The sequence below is a fragment of the Lissotriton vulgaris genome, unplaced genomic scaffold (genome assembly GCF_964263255.1).
Source record: "Lissotriton vulgaris unplaced genomic scaffold, aLisVul1.2 SCAFFOLD_2166, whole genome shotgun sequence".
Classification (NCBI taxonomy): Eukaryota; Metazoa; Chordata; class Amphibia; order Caudata; family Salamandridae; genus Lissotriton; species Lissotriton vulgaris.
The window spans coordinates 192951-214041 of NW_028248796.1; the positions used below are offsets into that span (position 1 = coordinate 192951).

General features: G+C 49.0%; 1 protein-coding gene across 1 annotated transcript in view; it reads left to right on the forward strand.

The window, feature by feature from the left end:
• BABAM2 (BRISC and BRCA1 A complex member 2) overlaps positions 1-21091 on the forward strand; it is a 202144-nt gene that overhangs the window by 79591 nt on the left and 101462 nt on the right. The window contains exon 4 of the mRNA XM_086950191.1: positions 11209-11403. Within this exon, the coding sequence (XP_086806317.1) occupies positions 11209-11403 (195 nt within the window). The remainder of the gene's footprint in view (positions 1-11208; positions 11404-21091) is intronic.

Genomic DNA, 21091 nt, shown 5'->3' on the forward strand with positions numbered 1-21091 from the left:
TTACATACACACTGACAAAAGCGATCACACACACACACTCCCTTTGTCTATTTTGAAAGTCTGAATTTTTTGTTGTTGTAAGTTTACAAAATACTGTCTTTTCCCTCACTTAGTACCTCTACCAATCTGCATTCCTCTCCCTTTCCACTGCCTCTTTAAGCCCCTCAAGTGCCCTGCCCCCCTATAATGTATTGTTACATTATATGACAGCATGATTGTTGGAAAAAGTGAAGCTCACTCTCCCCCTCTGTCTTACTGACCAAGCTATGCCCCTGAGGCCATATATGAGGAACCAGCAGGGCCTTCTAAATCGCCTGCGTGCTCCTTTGACATAGCCACGTCTGGTGCGGAAGAAACCTCCTAAACTTTACTCTGCCTGGAATTGGCCACCTCTGCTGAAGTCTTGATTCTTCTAGGAACCATGAAAACCTTTCTGTCCTGGCAAGTGCTCCCTGCGAACATTTAGAACCCACAGTCTTTTCTGATAAGAGGATGTGCCTTATTCAACGGCATTAATGCTGAGACAAACTTGCTGAGTTCCTACAAAAATGGTTCACCTAAGAGGCACCTTACAACAATTGACCGGACATGGAACAGGCTAGTGCCGCGAGCGTAGGGTCCATCTTAATTTGGAAGGAATGTCTGCGCTTGGTCAAGAGGGTGCAGTTGGCATTGCCCAAAAAACAAATCACCTTCTGTGCCTCCCCGCAACAGGATCGAGAATGGAATCACATTGAAGCAAACCTTGACCTCCTCAAGCATTCTGATTTATCAAGGATCTTTGTGAAGGGCCTTGAAGTCTGGTGCTTATCTTGGCAGGCTTTCTTTTGGGTCCTCAACAAACTTTGACTGTAATGTCCAATTCTTTCTGCTGCTTTCTGGCATCAGCATCACTCTGCCATCCAGCAAGGCTTCTAAATTCTGCCAGCCACATATAGAGAAACCTTCTCCACTGGCACCGATTCAGAAGACCTAGGTATTCCGGCTCCAGCATATCCACACCACAATCAGGGTCCCCATCTGCTTCAGATAGTGGCACCTCTTAACCGGCAAGGGTCCTCATTGGGTGGCTGGTTCTCGGTTCTTCTTTTTAGCATCGGAGTGTTAAAATCTTTTTCAAATGGGCCCTTCTATGGAACGAGCTCAGACTTTTCATCAGCTTCTGGTGGAAGCTAACAGGTACGAGCTACATGCAGTCCTTAAGGAGGTGTCTCAGAGACTTTCAAAAGCATTGATATGACTGGTACCATCACTTCTCCTCTTTGGCCTTTACAATGTGCTATTGTGCCCTCACACTCTTGGGATTCAATGGTAACGGGATATTGGGAAGATCCTCACCCACTGGAGAGATCCTGGGTTGCATGCCACAAAAAATTAAAAGCTACCTTTCCAGGAGGTCTAGGGATTCCTACACTGCCCTCTTGACAGAGGAGGCACTGACCTCGAAGTGCTCTCCCTTGGATAAAAAATCCTTTTACCCATGTCCTCTTACAGCTCAGCTCTGACTCTCATCTAGTGGTTAAAACTCTATTCCAGTATCTGGGCTACTTCCCAACAGAGAAACCCTTGTTAGTTGTGTAGGGCGGGACTCTCTGAAAACCCACTCCCACTAATACCCTTTTTTATCTGATAACTAAGCCTCACTCTAAAAAAAAAAAACCCAAGATGTCATGGGAGGGTTGCGAAAGGTACCAGTGGTGAGAAGGCAGAGAAAAAAGGCAACACCACATTAGGCTGGATGCCCTGCTAACAAGCTCTTCGCACCTTAGGAAGCTGGGAGTGCTCTCTTTCTATGTATGGCTAGCGAGCTGCGGTGTTCGGCCCCTGTGCCACCTGGAGAATGTAACTGAATTCTGACCCTTCCACAGCTAGGGAATGGTCAGAAAAGCAGGGGCGTGAGGGACTCCCCATCCAGCATGAGCATGGGATGGGGAACGGATCTACCCTGGATTTGTTGGAGGTCTACGGGATGGGTTTTTTTCACTGGGAAAAGGGGTTACCCTTTGGAGAAATACATATACTTTTGCACATTCGGTTGTTTTTCACACTCCTCGGAATAGCAAACTATATTGAACTTTGCAAAGAGGGAAGAGGCAGCTTCAATAAAAGTTACATGGCAGATGCAATATTATGCCTTAAAAACTAACATGGATTTCAGGCACCTGTTTTGTGTATAGCAAAAAAGTGTAAAAGTACATTCAGATAGTGTTGTAAAACGTCATCTGTGCGTTAACTCTTTTCTACGTGTATTGAGCCCCTTATCAGCTGATGATTCACGAAAAACACCATATAGGGTAAAACAGACTTTTATTCAGTTATGTACTGTTTAGTTGTTCGCGTTCCCTTTATTAGCTCCAACTGATATTTCCTTTGCATGTCTCTTCTTCTTTTCCCTCCGTAACCGATCTACGTACTGCATTATTCTATTTACAGTGGTCGCAAAATACTGGTTGCAATTTGCGACCAGTATTTTTGACCCTGTGTGGTATTTTGCAAACTGACCAATGTTCTAATAAGTCATTTTGCAAAAGACTGCATTGTAGTGGTTCACAATTCGAACTACCTCATGGATATTAATGAGGTAGGTCGCAAATAGCAACCCACTACGATCTGCTGCCACCACAGGGATGGTGGCCTGCTGGAGGCAGCAGAGTACTATGTCTGGTATTTCATTTAAATAAAGCAATCTTGGGGCGTGGCCAAGATGGCGGCGGAGTGAGACGCGTTTCTCGGTCTCTCCGGCGCCACAAGACTCTTAGCCTTGTTTATCACCCTGTTCGGTGCCCATTGGCGTTGGCAAGGACGATTTGGTTTCCCTGGGAGCTGCCTGGCAGTGTTTGATGCCCTCCTTTTTGAAGATTAACCCTCTTGAGGCGAGGCAGCGTGGTGCGGCCTATACGAGACGCGCGCCGGGGTGCCGCTGGTCCCCTGCATCGGGTGACGCCGGCGAAGAGAAGACAAGCTGCCTAGGGCTCCGACGCTGCTCTTGTGGCTGTGAGGGTGCCTGATGTTAATGTTAATGGGTGTCTTATATAGCGCACGGCTACTCCAAGGAGTGTCCCGGCGCTTTCTGACCCGTAGCTGAAAAGAGAGATAAGGAAACAGGGGACATACCAGTTATTGATTGTAAAGCCACGTTTTCAAGGCCTTTCTAAAGGCCAGCAGATTGAGAATGCGGCGCAGATCGACGGGAAGGGAGTTCCACAGTTTAGGGGCGAGATGTTTAAACGAGCGTCCACCTATCCTGACTCTCCTAATGGGTGGAACAGTTGCCAGGCCAAGAAATTCAGATCTAAGAGATCGAGTGGGCTTATAGAGAGAAAGCCATTTCTGAATGTAATAGGCACCTACCGAATGGAGTGCCTTATGGGCCAATGTAAGAGCCTTAAATGTAATCCGCTTCCTGACAGGAAGCCAGTGAAGGGAAAGAAGCAACTCCGATGCCCTAGCATGGCGGGGTGACCCAAAAATGGCCCTTGCCGCGGAATTCTGGACTACCTGAAGTTTGTGCAGGAGGTAGTCTGGCAAACCAAGGTAGAGGACATTGGAGTAGTCGAGCCTGGAACAAATTAAAGCCTGTACCGTCAGCTTCCTGTGGACCAGAGCGATCCCGAACCGGGCGGCTGTGGGCGCTGCTGACCGGCTCCACCGAGTGAGACCCGCGAGCCCTGAGAGTGCTGAGCGGGCAGAGAGTGACAGAGCCCTCCGGCGGCGCTGGGGAGTCTGGGCCTGCGATATCCTGGTTCCGGGGAGTGGAGAGGTGCCCCGGCCCCCACGGGGGTGAGTGAGACGACCCGGCTTTGGCTGGCCTGAACCGCATGCCCTCCAGGTGGAGAGCTATTACGACTGCGGTGCTGCCGGATTTGCACAGACGCGGTGGTGAGATCCCCGCTTGGCGGGTGTGTGCTCCCTCGCTACGCTGCGGAGCTGCGCAACGAGAGGTAGGTGAGAGCGGAGCTTCGGGCCTCGGTCCGCACGCCGGCGGACGGTGTTGACCTGGGGGGAGGTTCCAGGATCCGGGGGCGCGGGGCATAGCTACTGCTCACCTCTGACTTGTGTGGGAGCGACCACAGCCTGCTGGGTTCCGCGCACCCCGAGGCCCCTTGGCCCCTGTTACAGGTAGATCCCCGGGTCCTACGCGACCCGCATTTAGGCGGGAAATTGCCTGCGGACTCTCGAGGGACCCGTTGCCTGCTCCCTTCCCCCCACGGCTGGGTGGCATCTCTGCTGCACGGTGGCCTTGGCTCTGGCCCTCTTAACCGACTCTGATTGGGACGGAGCTTTCCTCGGCGCATTAGTGTGGCTGGGGCTGAGCTGCCCTGTCTGGCTTCCCTGCCCAAGAAGTTGACCCCGACTTCAGCACGACTAGGCCGCGGGGGCCCCTGTGTGGAAAGGGCCCTGCCTGCAGAGTGTGAAATGAAGAACGGCGCGGGGGTGTGGGGGCAGGACTCGGCACAATAGATTGGTCCTGGGGTATAAAGCGTATCGACACCTGTGCCCGAGAGACGCACGTGTGGGATAAGCTTGCCACTGCCACCGGGGTGAGCCGCCGGGAGAGACCAAATGGCGACGGCCAGGCTCAAGAAGGACAAACCAGCAAAGGACGCTGCTCAGAAAACTCCCCTGCACCCGGCCTCGCTGGGAACTGACAAACCCCCACGCCGGGATGATGGCGAGGCTTCAGCGACGAAGGAGTTCATGATAGAGCTGTTTTCGGCTATTAAAGAGGACATCACAGAACTGCGTTCCCAACTCGCGTCAGATATGAGAGAACGGCGGAGGGATGTGGACGGGGTGGGTGAGAGGGTTGCAACCCTGGAGGAGCACGATATGGGGACCGCGGAGGACATTCACCGACTGCAACAGGATGTGGTCCGCCTTACGGAGCAGAATCTTGACCTACAAGCCCACACCGAGGATTTGGAGAACCGGTAACGGCGGAACAACATCCAGATCAGGGCAGTCCCGTGGAAAGGTGAAGGTACGGACCTGCGAGAATATGTGAAGGCCCTCTTTAAGCATATCTTGCAGCAGGAGGAGCCGCTGGAAATCAAGATGGACCGGATGCACCGTGTGGGCCTGCCCCGAGGCACCAAGGCACCCCCTCCAGACATTCTCATGTGTGTTCACGATTTCCAACTCAAGGAGGGAATACTGAGACAGGCGCGAGACATCTCCCCCCTCCGGTTTAGGAATCATAGCCCTGTGTTGTTCCAGGATCTAGCAGCTTCTACTTTGACTAAGCGGAGAAGCTTTAAGCCTGTCACGGCTCATCTGAAGGAACGGGGGATCCCTTATTCATGGGGGCACCCGTTTTGGCTCATCTTCAAATGGAACTCCAAACGTGTCCAGGTTCGGTCTCTGGAAGAGGCACTTTCCATTCTGGGTTTGGACAGTCCGGTTACCCGGTACGAGATCGGTGGCCCATCCCAAAGACACCGTAGGCACTCCATGGAATGGCAACTAGTGGGCAAACAAGAGACAGCGTTGAGGCCTGACCGGTCATTAAGCCTGAAAGAGCGGGGTGATGCAGTGGCCTCGGTGGCGTTGGTGACGGTGGCTCCTGGGGACGACTGAGTCTTCACTAATTGGGCCCGCAGGGGCGGTGTTGTCTTGCTGGGTGTCGGAGGGGACCGGGTGAAGATCGCCTGTACCACCTGTGAGCGTTCCCCCTTCTTTTCTTCACCAATCACCTTCGAATGATGGACAATAAGTATGTTCTGATTTGTTGGTTTACTTGTGTTTTCCATTTTGGGGGTTCTGTTGGGGTGGGGAGTGTGTGTTCCAGGTCCGGGGACTTCCTTGGTGCTTCACTGGGCGCCGTTCCTTTCTATGTACAGGGATGGATGGCTTTGTGTCAGAGGACTCTGGCTGGCATTGGACACGACCCACGGGGGGGGGGGGGTCGCAACAGCCCGTATGATGCCCCATGCCCCCGACGGAGTTACGGATCCTCACATTAAATGTGAGATGGCTTACCAACCCGGTGAAACGGAAGGCAGTGCTCTCCCTGCTGGAGGCTTCCAAAGCGGACATTTGCCTGCTGCAGGAAACCCACCTTCTACAGAAAGACTGCTCCAGGATGCAGTCTTGCTGCTTCCCACACCAATTTTATTCCTCTTCTCCCAATAAAACGGCGGGGTGGCAATACTGGTGGCCCAGCGCTTTGAGGGAAGGTTCTACAGAAAGGGGTAGAGTTGAAAGGGAGGCTGTTATCCTATAGGTTCTCTCTGGGAGGGGCAACCTTTACGATTTGCTCTGTCTATGCCCCAAACGAACACCAGGAAAAGTTCTTTCACACAGCCCTCATGGAGGTCGTCACATCCCCTGATCGACACATTCTGGTGGGCGGGGATCTGAATTTAGTGATGGACACTTTACAGGACAGGTTTGGCCAGCGCTATTCGCAGGCTGGTGCCCTCTCTGACGAAGGACTGGCTAGACTGAAGGAATTGGATATGGTGGACCTGTGGCGTAGCCTACACCCTGACGAGAGGGGGAATACACATACTACTCTCACACACACAAAACTTATGCCCGCCTTGATTACTTTTTAGCTTCCTCTTCCATGCATGCGCTCGCTTCTGAGGTTGCAATAGATGCCGCGGCCTTGTCTGACCATTCACCCATGGTTGCGGTTATCTCCCTTCCGCCGTTGACACGCACACCACGTCACTGGAAACTGCGCGACACGCTACTGCATCGCACGGAGGTGGAAAAAATCAAGGGGGTTATCAAAGACTACTTAATGCACAACAACACCGAGGACACCTCGCTGGCCACGCGCTTGGCGGCGCTCAAAGCAGTTCTCCGCGGCGAGCTGATCGCGGTCTCGGCGGCCGAGAACGCAGAACGCGCGCGCAAATGGGAGGAACTGTTGCGGAGGACGCGGGAACTCGAACATATGCATCAACGCACGGGGGCACCGAGAAAATGGCGGCAGCTGCGACAGGTTCGGCAGCAACTGGCCGCTCTCGACCAGGACCGGGCGGAGTATGCAGCGCTACGGGTGCGACATTTGTATTACACAGGGGGGACCGATGCGGCAGATTGCTGGGACGTGTGCTTCGGGAAGTGCAGCAACGACAAACGGTTCAGGAAATCACGACACAGGAAGGGATGGTGGTCACCGAGGACGCGGACATCGCAGCGGCCTTCAGCGCCTTTTACGCCTCCCTATACACGGGGACGTCGCTGGACACTACGGAGGGAGAGAGATTTCTGGCGTCCATTCCCATCCCATCCCTGACCTTGGAGCAGGCGGAGACGCTGGATCCACCAATTCGGCCTGAAGAGGTGATTGCAGCCATCTCGCGTCTCAAACTGGCCAAGGCTCCGGGTCCGGACGGCTTTTCTGCCATCTTTTATAAGACGTTCTGCCCGCAGGTGGTCCCGCAGCTGACCGCCCTCTTTAACTCCTTTGTAGACCAAGGTACAATCCCAGGGGACCTCCTAGAAGCCACAATCTCGGTCATTCCCAAACCGGGAAAGGACCGCTCACGCTGCGAGGCCTACCGGCCTATCTCTCTACTCAATGTAGACCTCAAGCTCTACACTAGCATTCTGGCGACGCGGCTTGCGCCGCTGATGCCGGGTCTGATCGACCCGGATCAAGCGGGATTCATCCCAGAACGCCAGACAGTGGATAACACAAAGAGAGCGCTACATCTCATTGAGAAAGCCCTGAGGACAACAGGCGAGTACATGTTTCTCGCAATAGATGCCGAAAAGGCGTTTGACGGGGTCCATTGGCCCTATCTGGAGCAGGTGTTGGTAAAGGCGGGTCTGGGCGTCAAATTGCGCATGTGGGTCCTTAACTGCTATTCTTATCCCACGGCAACGGTCAGGGTCAACGGGTGCACGTCTCCCCGATTCCCCATAGAGCGTGGCACGAGACAGGGGTGCCCGCTGTCGCCCCTGCTCTTTGCCCTGTATGTGGAGCCGCTGGCACAACTGATGCGGCTCAATCCGGAGGTGCCCGGTATTAAGTTCGGGGCGTACACACACACTATCAGTCTTTATGCTGACGACGTCCTTTTGTCTCTATCCTCCCCGAGCACCTCTCTGCCTGCCTGCTTGGAAAGCCTTGATGCCTTCGCTAGGGTGTCGGGGTTTAAGGTTAACATGGCCAAATCGGAGGCTTTAGATCTCTCTTTGGACCCGCACACCCGGTCCCAACTACAAAAGTGCTTTCCATTCCGTTGGTCTCAGACGACCGTCCCTTATCTAGGCATCCACTCTGCACGATACGGTCCGGGTCAACTATAAGCGCCTGCACCTCCTTATCCGCAAAGAGCTGAGTTGGTGGAAACATCTACACTTGTCGTGGTTGGGTAAAGTGGCGGCTGTAAAAATTGCAGTTCTGCCGCAGATTCTTTATCTATTTCGGGCCATCCCCCTACGCCCTCCGGACGGCTGGCTTCGCCAGATGCAAGCCGAACTGGCACAATTCATTTGGAACAGCAGAAAGCCCAGGATGAAACTCAGGTTATCTACACTGCGTCCTGAAAAAGGGGGCTTAGGGCTACCGGATCTCCTGTTGTACTACCAGGTGACCCAACTACGAACGCTTGTGGAGTGGAGCAGATGGGAGTCGGAGAAGCATTGGCTTTTCCAAGCCATAGCAGGCCGCCCGCTGCAGGAGGTTCCCTTTCTCCGCAGGCAACATAGACCTCCTAACCTTTACGCGTCTTATATTATGAGGGTACCGCTGGAGGTGTGGGATAGCACGAATCTGAAACATGACCTGACCACCTTCCCCTCCCCGCTTACTGCCTTACTGGAGAACCCCGATTTCACTCCTGGACAGGATGTCGCGGCCTACGGGAAGGTGGCGACCAGCGGGATGTAGAGTTTTGTTCCATATATACAACAGGGATGGGATCATCCCCTTCGAAACCTTTAAGCAAGATTATGGCCTGCCGGAAACGGAACGCCTCCGGTACTTGCAGGCTCGGCATCGGGCGCTTAATAGCCAGGTGCGAGCTGAGGCCGATGAGTATTGGCTGATCACAAGGACTGCGGATAAGCACCTCATCACTGACCTTTATCGCATGCTACTAGACCGATACTCCCGGGTGTACAAATCATGTAGGGCCCGTTGGGAGCGGGAAATGGGCAGACTGGGACGCGATCTACTACCGCGCACGCCACTCCGCCTACCACAAGGGTTTGACTGACACTCTCATTAAAATTGTATCCTACTGGTATTATACCCCAGAAAGACTACACGAAATGGATCGCAGTCGAGAGGCGGCATGCTGGTACGGCTGCAGGGAAAGGGGATCCTTGGTCCATCTCCTCTGGGACTGTGTCTACCTCCAGGGTTATTGGAAGTCAGTCCTGGATGAAGTCGATTCCCATTTTGATACTAAAATCCCACGATTCCCCTCTTACGTCCTGTTGGGCCTGCCAAATCCAATAACATACCCGTTACGGTCACGCAGGGGCAGACTGATCGCTATCGGGTCCGCATTACAGAACATCATGTCGCTATGGCGCACCACACATATTCCTACGTTCCAGGGATGGCTTTATCGCCTATGGGCGGTCCTTGGCGTGGAAAAATTGTCACTGATCAAAGCGGGCGAGGGGGCCAAATATGGGGACCTGTGACAGCCATTATTTTCTCTATTAGCCACGGAATGTAGAGAAGTCACGTGTCCTAGGTACTTGCACCTACTACGTCTGTCCCAGACTGACGGCTGATGAGTTGGGAGGGTGAATACCCTCTACTGGAGAGGATCGGACCTGGAACTGGGGGGGGGAGGGGGGCCGGGGGGGGGTGTTGTGTTGGGGGGGGGGGTTGGGAGGGGGCGGGGTGTTTTCTTCTTCTTGTTTATAATTTTTTGTGCTCTACTTGTCCAACAACGAGGCCTATATGGTTGCATTGCTTATTCAGTCAATCTACACTAGAGGGTCACCTAGGCGACTCATGTTTCGGAGGCCCTTCGTGGGGCATGCAGAGCGGCCTTGGGGCGTTGGGTCTAGCGGCCCTGAGCCCGTCCCGCTCTTTGACACACAGCTCAGGGCAAGGAGAATGGGGCGGTGGTCGTTGAGGGGTTGCAGTATGGTTGGTGCCATTTAACTACAAGCGCTCACTGCGACGGAGGCACAGCGCCCGGAGGACACACTTTCCCCTTCCCCTTCTTCCCTCTTTCCTTAAGACACGGCCGGCCCGATTGGGTTGTAGACGGCTCTGTGTTAAATGGTCGGTGACCCACCGTGATTCATTGATCTGATTGCACAAATCGAATTACTGAGCCGGCCCGTTGGGTTGTAGCCGCCTCTTTGTCTATGTCTGCTGTTTTGAGTATACCTAATAAAACAGATTTAATAATAAATAAAGCAATCCTTTGTTGTTGAATATGCCTTTTTTCCTTAAAGAAAAATGGGATGCGTTTAAAAAAAAAACATTTTTTAAGACTAGGAAGTATTCCATGGGACGACTAAGTACTCCTAAAACATTTTTTTGTAAACATTTTGAAAGGGGAAGGACCCCATCCGGTTTACAAATGGGTTACCACTACTTTTGTGTAGTCGGTAAAATATTAATGTTTTGCGACTGGATTCCGGTCGCAAAACATTCATACATCCTATTCCGGATCACTATTTGAAATGGATGCACTGTACACGCCCCTTCCAAGTATCAATTCAGTATGTAGTTGCAAACCCAAATTACGATTCAATAACGTGGTACTGAATCACAATTTGTGTTTTGTACAAACCAAAAGGCCATTTTGCAATTGCAAACAGCGTGATTTTGTAAATTTGCCCCTTTGTAAGCACAAGAACCCATAGAACGGTTGGGCCCAAGTTTTTAGTTTTACCATGTATCATGACTTGCATTGTACGGTAGGTTGATATGCTCCCATTTTCATTTGATTACTTGGCACGTAAATTTTTGTTGCATTAGGCATCGTCATATTTCCTTAGTGTACCTTGATTGTTTTTCAAGAAGATTCGTTATAAAAAAGCCAGCCAAAAATGTTGTTTGTTTTCGTAAAAGAAGTAGTCAATCAGATAGATTTGTATGGTTATTTATTGCTCTGATTTTATTTTGTGTGTCAATGTAACGATGATGATGCCTTTTTAAATTTTTCTTTATTTGTATGTGATTTGAAGCTCAGTTGTATCTAGTTATACCTAATAAATTAAATTAATTCAATAGAATCGTGTTTCTCATACTCATCCCTTTTTCATATTTAGAATCTGTCGTCCTGGAATCCTGAGGACCCAGAATGCCTCTTGCTGGTTGTGAAAGAGCTTGTACAACAGTATCATGAGTACCAGTGTAGCCGACTGCGTGAGAGCTCCCGCCTCATGTTTGAGTACCAGACTCTAGTCGAAGAACCTCAGTATGGAGAGAACATGGAGGTCTATGCAGGCAAAAAGAACAACTGGGTAAGCTACCCCAAGACTGGTCTTTATATGTCCCATGAATGCTCTAGAAACTACAGTAACATTGAATGTATATCTTAGAGGCAAAGGCTAGCACACATTATGAATAATTGCTGTCAAATTTGATAAATGTTCACTAGAAAATTAAGTTACCTGTCACAGGGTGCAGTTCACCAAATATCACTTCTTCTTACTGTTTATGACATTTGAAGTTATAGGTTGTCGGTATACTTAATACAGGTTATGTTTGCTTAAATGTCCAAAACTGTTACCTGTCTGTAAGTCTGATACTCAGGATTTGTGCCCGCTGAAATGTGCTTCACCGGTGAGTTTGTCTGCTCGTTTAAGCTTTTTCAAGGCTTACTCATGCATAACAATAGCAAGATAGTACACTATATCTTTGATAATCCGTTTGCTCCTTACAAAAACTTATTTTAGAAAGTGGTCTGTGTTAGTAGTCCAAACATATCACTTTGAGCCTAGTTATGACCTCGGTCGGAGTTGCATCCAACCCACATCTCTGTGGTTTCGGAACCGACTGACTTTTGGTCGGCGGTCTGAAACCGCAATTGATGCGACCGTACATGGTGCGGTCACAAACTCCCATTTCCCTATAGGAGCTTTTGCAGCAGTGGGAAACCGTCCGCAGCACCAGCTCCCATAGAAAAATGGGAGTTACTGTAAATTCTTGGAAGGCACCTCATGGTGCAGGAATTTACAGAGGGGCACCATCACCTTAGGTGCCCCCCCCCCCTGCCCACAACAGTAGGCCGCGGAGAGAAGGAGGCCCTGCTAGGAGCCCCCCAAGTCGCTTTCCGGCAGGTTTTCCATGTCGTAAAGCCCGACATGGAAAGCCTGTCAGAAAACAACATCATAATCCTGGTGGCGGAAACGCTGACCGTAAGGGATTATAATCAGTTTCCGACTGGTCTACGGGCTCTTTGAGCACGTCGGAAGCTTGTCGGATTGACTGTCTGGTTTAAACTAATACTGCCTTCTTTGTAATAAGGCGGTTGGAGTTTAAACCATGGATGTTGGTGGGAAAGCTTTCGACCATTCTGACTGACATTCAGATGAGGCCCTTTGTCGTTTTGTTCCTAATGCATGCTATTTTCTTGTGAGAGCATATCATTAGAGGCCACCAACATTTTCTGTTCACTGTGGTTGTGCTGCTCAGAGCAATCAACCTAATACTTACCAACCTGATTTTACCCTCCAAATTCAAATTTCTTCACATTTAGAGAGTTTTAAAATGTAAATGATTTGTATGCATACATACGTTATAAAGCTGCAAATATTTAAGTTTCTAAACAGTCATGGGCCCCCTGAGTAGGCGTGGCAGACCCCTGGTTAAGACAGCTGGTCTAACATACTCTGGCAATTCGGTTCCTACCTATATAAGTGCCTGTACCGATCCTCTAGTTCATCGACATGCTTGCAGCATTTTGAGTGATCAGATTTTCACATTGCAGACTCTTAGACATATTCATTTACTACTATTCCTAATTCAGCACAATTGGTTCTGGGAAATTATGCCACAGCTGAAAACATTGTAACTTTAAGTCCCAGCTCCTACTTGCTTTACTCCACATCATTTAAAAAAGAATCTCAAATTTTAAGTCTGTTTTGTCCATAGTAAAGTTGGTAACGATGAAGGGGAGTCATTGGTATCAATGTGGAGAGGTCGTAAGTTCATCTCGACTTTACGAAAGCACCTGTACTCATACCTGTACAATTTCTGCAAAACGTGAATCCATTTATTTTGTAAATCTTTATTTATTCTTTTTATCATGCTAAGAAAACCAGACAGTGAGTATCTGTCATTGGTGGATTCAAAAACATGATTTGCACCAATAGAATTTATAACATGTTTCGCACATACAAGTGACTGCAGCAGGACACCATCCAGTGTTAATACAGCAACTAGTTTACACCAAACAGGGTTACTCAACAGCAAGCAGGAGTCACAGAACAAACTACAAAACATTAACAAACATGACCAAGGTGAAGACATGCAACCCATGTAGTAATAATTAAACAGCATAATAGAAAGTCAAACTCGAGGGTCAACAAACCCCGTATCTACACTTCCTTGACAGTATTTTTGCCATGCAACACTAAATAGGCTAGTCACAGTTGTTGTGTTGCTTGCAGAGACCTTAACCAGAGACATATAGGCTTTCATCAAATCGTTCAGTAAGCCTAGGATCTGGGACACAGTATCAGGCATTATATCCACAAGTCTTTCTTTATTGTTATTCAGGATGGCACCGAAAACATCAAATGTTCTTTAAATCTCTTCTGACGCAACGCTTAATTGTTACCTTCGTTCTGGTGGCTCATGATCTCACTGTTCACTGATAAACTACAACAATGGGAAGGATGGCAGAAGGGATGTGCTATTGCAAAGATCGTGATAGACATCTAGCACTTGCCCTAGGGAACGGTGGCTCTAGTCTAAGGATTTTTGGAGCCCAAGAAAATTTTTTTTGCTGTTTGAGCGGCCCCTTTCATTTAGCAGTAAGGAATATTATTGAGGCCATGTGTTTAAATTGGGTTCTTTGTTTGTATTATTTGTTGTGGCACTATAAGACCTCAGCCGGAAGTGATCTTAATAAAGCACCGGCCCTGTAACATGACATGTGGAATAAACTCCAGAGTACCATACTACCCCCATAAGGCTTCCAGTAGGATTCAGAAACTGGCTACAGTCAGAATCAGGACTTCACTCTTTGGCCCTTATTACATAATAATATCTTCAACCTGGTGGACAGTATTGAGAATCTAAAGGAAGGTAATACCTCGATGGAGAGGGATTACAGCTGGGGTGAAATGTCTCCAGTGGGCTAGAAGGACCGCGTTGGTGTCCTCAGGTCGGAAGAGGGCTGCCTTCATGCCCCCTTTAAATGATGCATGGGGTTTATTGGGACCTCTACAAACTCCTGGGTACTTTCAGGTTCTGAGATTCTCAGCCTGTGAAAAGATTGTGCCAGGATGCAATGCAAACACAAGGAGATGATGGACGAAGCACTGAAACTTTTCAGACCCTCACCCCCAGTCACAGATCTGGGTTGAATCCATCATCATTCTTTAGCTCACTTCGCCACCTGACTGACTGACTGAAATATTTATAAAGCGCTCGAATGCCGCGGCTTCTTGGCGCTATAGTGACTGAGAGAGAGGTGAGAGCAGGTTTTGATGCAAAGAGAAAAGCCAAGTTTTCAATGCCTTTCTAAAGCACATTTTGGATTTTTGTGATCGCAGCGCAGTGGGCAGAGAATTCCATAGTCTGGAAGCTTGGTATGAAAAGGATCTATCGCCCCATCGCGCTCTTCTTATTCTTGGCTGACATATTAAATCATGGTTGGCTGATCTCCGGGTACGCGATGGCACATATCGGTTCAGACCCAGCTATATTCATATCAGTCTTGACCCTGTGCCTCATGGGAACAGTCAAGCCCGAACTACCAAGCCAGGTCTTCCCTGAACCGGAAACAAGCATCCTGGGACCGTTTTCTGGGTAACACCCTTCATCAGCCAGGCTAGCTTGAATCCAGTGGCAATGCTTCCTAAATCCTGGTGCCTACAGAAGTGTTTCAGAGCTGCTCAGTAAACATATACTATCCACAATGTTGTCTTTCTGCTCCAGATCGTGGGTAGAGAGAGTCTGTGTCCAGAACTGTGTGAACCAGATTAGGTCTCACCTGAGGCAGCACACGTGCTATGGCTTGTGACGATCTGTCTTTTCTTTAAAAAAGCATTAAAACTTCTAAATAGGAGCTTTTAGCCCTGCCGTTACTTACCATTTCTTGGCTTCATTGTCAATCATGTTTTCTTCCTTTTCATTGGTGATCGTGTGTCAGCGCCTTTCTGCTTCACTTTGTCCCCTTTTGTTTTTGTTTTCTTCCCTTGCACGTTGACTAAGTACAGATTGATTTCTTAATCAGTATTCCTCTGCACTGCTTGCGCTAAGTTTATATATACCGTTTTATTTCTGCTTTTGCTTTCAAGACAACTGAAAACCATTATAGTTGAAGCTCGAGCTTCCTGATATATATTCTAGAGATGAATGCAGACTACTAGCAGTAACGAAAAATGGTGGCATGTGACCAATTTCCAAAACCTACATTTTGGCCGCCTGTCTCTTTTATTGATGATGAAGCTATAAACATACTCCCTTGATTTAAGACTGTTGCCGTGCAGTAGGTGCTTTTCTGAATTATCATTTGCTGTTATGTCACATTTACTTATTTGTCCGTTGCCTCTTTTATGATTTAGATGATGTTTTACTTATCATCAAACATGCAGTGATTTTAAAAGGTTTATCTTTCATCTTTCTAACACACAAGGTGCTTGAGTACTAGAAGGGACAACTCATGTGCTATACTTAAATATAGACAGTCTTAACCTTCAGACTAATTTTAAGATATTGGAGAGGTCGCATCATCCATCATGGCATGCTTTACCATAGGCAACCTCTCCCACTGTAGAAGGCTCTAGTGGACTCAACCATACAAAATTGGGAATTCTTAGATATTTTTTACAGAACTTATTCAAAGGTCGAGATCAAAAGTTAAAGGTACCTAGTGGGAATACCCAAAGGAAATTCCTTTGTTAGTGGGTACCTCTGGTATATGTTGAAATCAATACTGTGGCATAAAGGTAGAAACTAATGATTCACCTAACCACTTTAAGAAATCAACATGTTTCAAACGAACAACAATGGCAAAACTGGTCCAATGTCTTTGTCGGGGTCAAAGAACTCGCTATTCATACAATACATGTATTCCATGCAGAAGCAGGAAGCCAGTGCATGGCTACGAGGGCTGGTCTGGCTGATTGGTGCTTCGGTAGTTTTTGAACAATTCTTTCGGCGGCATTTTGTACCACTTGGTGACTTTTGATCACATATTTTGGGATCCTATCAATCAATCAATCAAATAATTTGTAGAGCGCGCTACTCACCCGTTAGGGTCTCAAGGCGCTGGGAGGGAGGGAAGTCGCTACTGCTCGAACAGCCAGTCTCTCCTAGGATACAGGGAGTTACCATAATCAAGGCAAGAGTTTCTAAAACTCAGCACTACTATCCTTCCAGTAGGTAAAGGTAGCATCTGCAAGAATTTCCTTAGAGATCTTAAAATGCCAAAACATGATCCTGCCACTTTTTTTCTGACTTGTGTCTCCATCGTGATCTTGTCGTCTGTCCAGACGCCTAGGCTTTTTAGGTCTCGTAGAGAGACCTATTGAGGTGAAACCAGAAAGTTAAACCAAGCGGATTTCCACGAGTGCATGTGCTCTTGTGACCGCGCTTAAGCCATCTGTTGCTTCCCCAGCACACCCAGCCTCACTTCTCCTCCCCCTAATTACACTTCTTTCATGGCCGCCAGGCTGCTGTCACTTATTCTCCCCAGTGCCCCACCCCCATCAGTGTCCTAACTACACTTCCAGTCCTCGCTGCCTCACCGCCTCCTCTCTATCCCTCTCTCTCCATTCTTTTCCCATCTCTCCGTCCTCCCCTCTCCTTTTCTCAATATTCTTGTTTTTTATTTCACCCTCGTTTAACTTGTTAACATTCTTTTCCCTTGCTTGCTGCAGGTTCTTTAGCTCAGCTTTATTCAATATTCTTATACTAAACAATTTTTTTTTCAAGTGTTTAAATAGATAATACTAGAAGTGTGGCGTCCCCCTTATATTAACCACAGGACTTGTTTTTTTCTTGCGAAATGTGACAGAACACAATCACATATTTGGTTGCATAATGCATACAGAGACTGGAGTGTTCAGTGACTTAATAAGGGAAGTCACCCCAGCGCCTGAGACCCTTGGAGGGACTAATTTGCGCTTTATAAAATACTAGCGTATTTTGATTACTGATTCTCTCCCAATAAATGTATAACAGCAATGAAGATACTCTCTCTTTCAAATGAAGGAAGCGCAGGTGCTCAGTGCCGGAAGGTACACTCCCATTTATATCTGCATAGTTCAGTGGTATTTCTGTAGCTCCCCACGCACCCCAGCCATGCTCTGAAGCTCCTCTTTAAAAGCAGTTTTGAACTTGCTCACTGTGCTTACAACCTCTGGAAACACGTGTTTCAATTAGAAAAACCCATGAAGCGCTGTATAATACGGCACATTTATTAAGTACATTTCACTAAAGGGCAAAAGGCACACTTTAAAATGTAAATGATCAGACCTGAAAAAGTGAAGCAGGCACGACCGTGAAACATCTGCTGCCTCGAGATCAGTGTCTTTGACAGGACAGACAGACTGCCCATCCATCCCTTTGAGTGACAGACATCCTACCTGACACCGAAAGAAACTCAAGGCGGGGCTGCAGGATTAACAGTCAAAGAAGTGTGAATGTTCATTTGCGTATTACACAAGAGCCATTCCCGCGTCAAGAGGCCAGGGGCTGCCTGGAAACAACTCAAGTCTGGCAATCTTCCCTACTGGGGGGGGGGCACCACTTCTAAAGAACACACCTTGCAACAGAGCAGCATCACCTGCTTCACCTGACCGGAGGCAGAAAGCATCGCAGGCCTCAAGACAGAAGCGGGCTCCAAAAATAGACTTTTACTCAGCGCACTTTAAGGCGTACAACAATAACTTCCAGGCGCACAAGTAACTAATTTTATCATGTAACAGTATTCCTGCTGCCGCTTCATCCAAAGATAGAGACGAGCAAAACAAACCAGAACCTGTTTATTTCTAGCATTTCCAAACTGGACAGTTTATAGAACAATTATTTTTTCCCTTGGACATGCTTTATTCAGATATTGCCTTTATGATATGCAAAGCTCATTCTGCAGACAGACATCCTGCTGAGGGGGCTTTGCTACGAACTCCGCCTCCAGACTGTCACCCCACCAAAGCGTTGCTTCATGCCATCCTTATCTATATGGCCATAGGCGTTGGGGTCCTGATGTCATTTAATGCCGCAGATTCTCTCAAATGTATTCGAGTCACTGACTTTAGAGTGGTCCCATGGGCTTACACGATGTCACATGTCCTTTTTAGCATTATTTCTCGGCCTTAATGCCTTTTAACTGTCTTATAGATATGTGTCCATTAAAGCAGTTCTTTAAATAACGCTGAAGAATGTTAGCTACATCAGAGTCATTAACCAAAACATGACAACAATTACATTTCCGGATGGAGACTTTTTTTAGGAAGCATAATTTGAAAGTGATTTTCATTGAAATATTTATTAAAATGTCTTTGAAGAAGGTAGCATTTTTCGAATGCTCGGTGTGTTCTGAGTTCTGCCCTGTTTTTGGCTGGTTGCTTCAAAATTAAGGGCAAATGAAAGTTGAAGGTACTAAGTCACACAATGCACGCACCTTGCCTAAACGCAATTAGAACACACCTGTGCACATTTCACATGTCTAATGTATACACTTTAGACATGATGTGGGCGTATGTTTATCGATTTGAAATACTTCCTCATTGCAGAGAGTTGCGGAAGGTCATCTTCATTTGTGGGGGGCTCCGCCTCGGCATGTCTCGCACTCTCATGCTATGGAGTGGACAATAGGCCCTAGTTACAGCGACCCCCAGAGGCCGCAGCTGCCCATGCTATGCTGCATGCTATTCCGTGGCCCACCACAGCACGCCCACAGGCCGGCCTCTCGTGCAGAGGGCAGCGCCGACCCTCACCAGCCTGCTTCATACAGTGGGTCTCTGCGCGTGCTGCGGCCCGTCGCACCCTCTCTGTTCCCCAGCAGCATGCGCAGAAGATTGTACTTTAACTGGCAACATCCGCACGCAGCTTCTGCGTGAGGGGCCGCGGGACTCCCACAGAAGCGCCCAGGGTCCATCACCACCCCCTTTTGTACCAGGGTTATTAGTGGGCACGATGGCCCAGGGTTATTAGTGGGCACGATGCCATGGGTCCTGGTGCAAGCAAGTGAACATTTCCGGATGGAGACTTTTTTTAGGAAGCATAATTTGAAAGTGATTAAATTGAAATATTTATTAAAATGTCTTTGAAGGGCCGATCCTTCCGTCTTCCTCCCGGCCCGCAACTCCTCCTGTTGCCGATCCTGTTTCTGAATTGAACCCTCGGGACCGGGAGGCGATCCTGACTCCAGCGGTGTGTTTCTTTGCGCGCCCCCTGCGGTAGAAGTACCGGGGCGCCCTCACCCCCTTTCCGGCACTGGCTGTGGCTGCACGGGTCTTTGTCTTGTGATGGCCGGCCATGTCTGCACTCCCATCGGACACTGAAGAGGGGCAGAGGCGACCAGCGGGAACAGCTGCTATGCTGTGTTTACCGCCGTGGGGATTTGCTTTGCTTTGCTCATCTTCGCGCTTGGGGAATATCGTGTTTAAAGTGCAACATTGTATCTACGCTCCGATCCGCAGACGGCACTGATTGATCGCTTGTCTTCTCCAGTGTAGCGGTGGAAGCCATATTGACGGCTGTGTCCCCGGCTCCTGTGCTTGCTCCGGGCTGCTGCCGGTGAGATGTCCGTTTGCCCACATTGCTCTGGCGCCGTGCATGGTGTCGGCATGGTTTGTGTTGCTCCTGTGCCCCCAGCCAGGTCATGTTATGCGGAACCCGGATTGGGCGACCAGCTACGTGGTAGTGATGGTGGAGACCAGCCTCGAGGACTACAACACCTCCACGAGCCCCGCGTGCAGGGACCTGCTGCTTCTCTTCCTTCCACGGCACCGCTGCAGATTGCAGACATCCTGTGCGCCTTGGGTACTTTGAGATCTGCTCTACAGGATACTGCCCGGGACTTAGGGGACCGGCTGAACGCTATTTCCCCCTACATGCCCCCGGTGGAGAGAGTTGGCTCTCGATTGCAGGACACTGTGCCACATCCTGTCCCCGATTGTTGTGGAGTGCCTATTCGGATGTGCTCAGAGGCATTGAGGGTGCGTGAGCCTGACGACACTTCAGTGGTGATTGAAAAGGTGGTGAAGTGGTCTGAGGACGGTGGGTTTGTGCAATGGCCGGAGAGTCGTCCATGGACGCCATGTTTGGCTATCCCCTTGTGCTCTACTGGCGACACTTACAACCTTCTCCTGAAGCGGATGCTACTGCTTTGGCCGGCTGATTTTGATGGGCTGCTACAGTGCGTTGTCCCCCTTTCTATCGTTGTCGCACGCATGGCTTTGGACTGGACAGACTTTGTTGGACAGCGTCCTACTCTGCTGGGGTCACTCCGTTTGCTTATCCCACACAGGATGGCTACCGTGCAGCTGGACCACGTCGATACCCCCGATCGCAGGGGCCAGTGTTGAGGACGTTCCCCCTATCATTGACTGCGGTAGCGTATACTGCTGGGGCTGCAGGGGATAGACGGTGGAGTTGAATATTGTTTCCTTTGGTTCGGGGATCCGGGGATGGGCGGCCAAGGATTTACATGCTGATTGTTTTGAGTTTATGTGCATGGCCCTCCTCCGATCTTATGTGATACCATTTTTTCTTCTCTTTTTTCTTTATCTGTATTTCGGGTACTCTTTTTGGGGCGACAGACACACTGCTAGGGGGGGGGGGGTAGGCCGTAGCCTCTGCATGCGTGTAGGGTGGGGGTAGGGGGGTGGGGTTTTTATTTTGTCCGTTTCAGTTTCTATGGGCCTTCTTTTTCTCTTACTTTTGGTTTTCTTTCCTTTTCTGTTTCTTTCTTGGGTCAGTAGGGTGGCTCGGTGCGAGGGGGGCGGCGACTGGCATGCAACATATTTT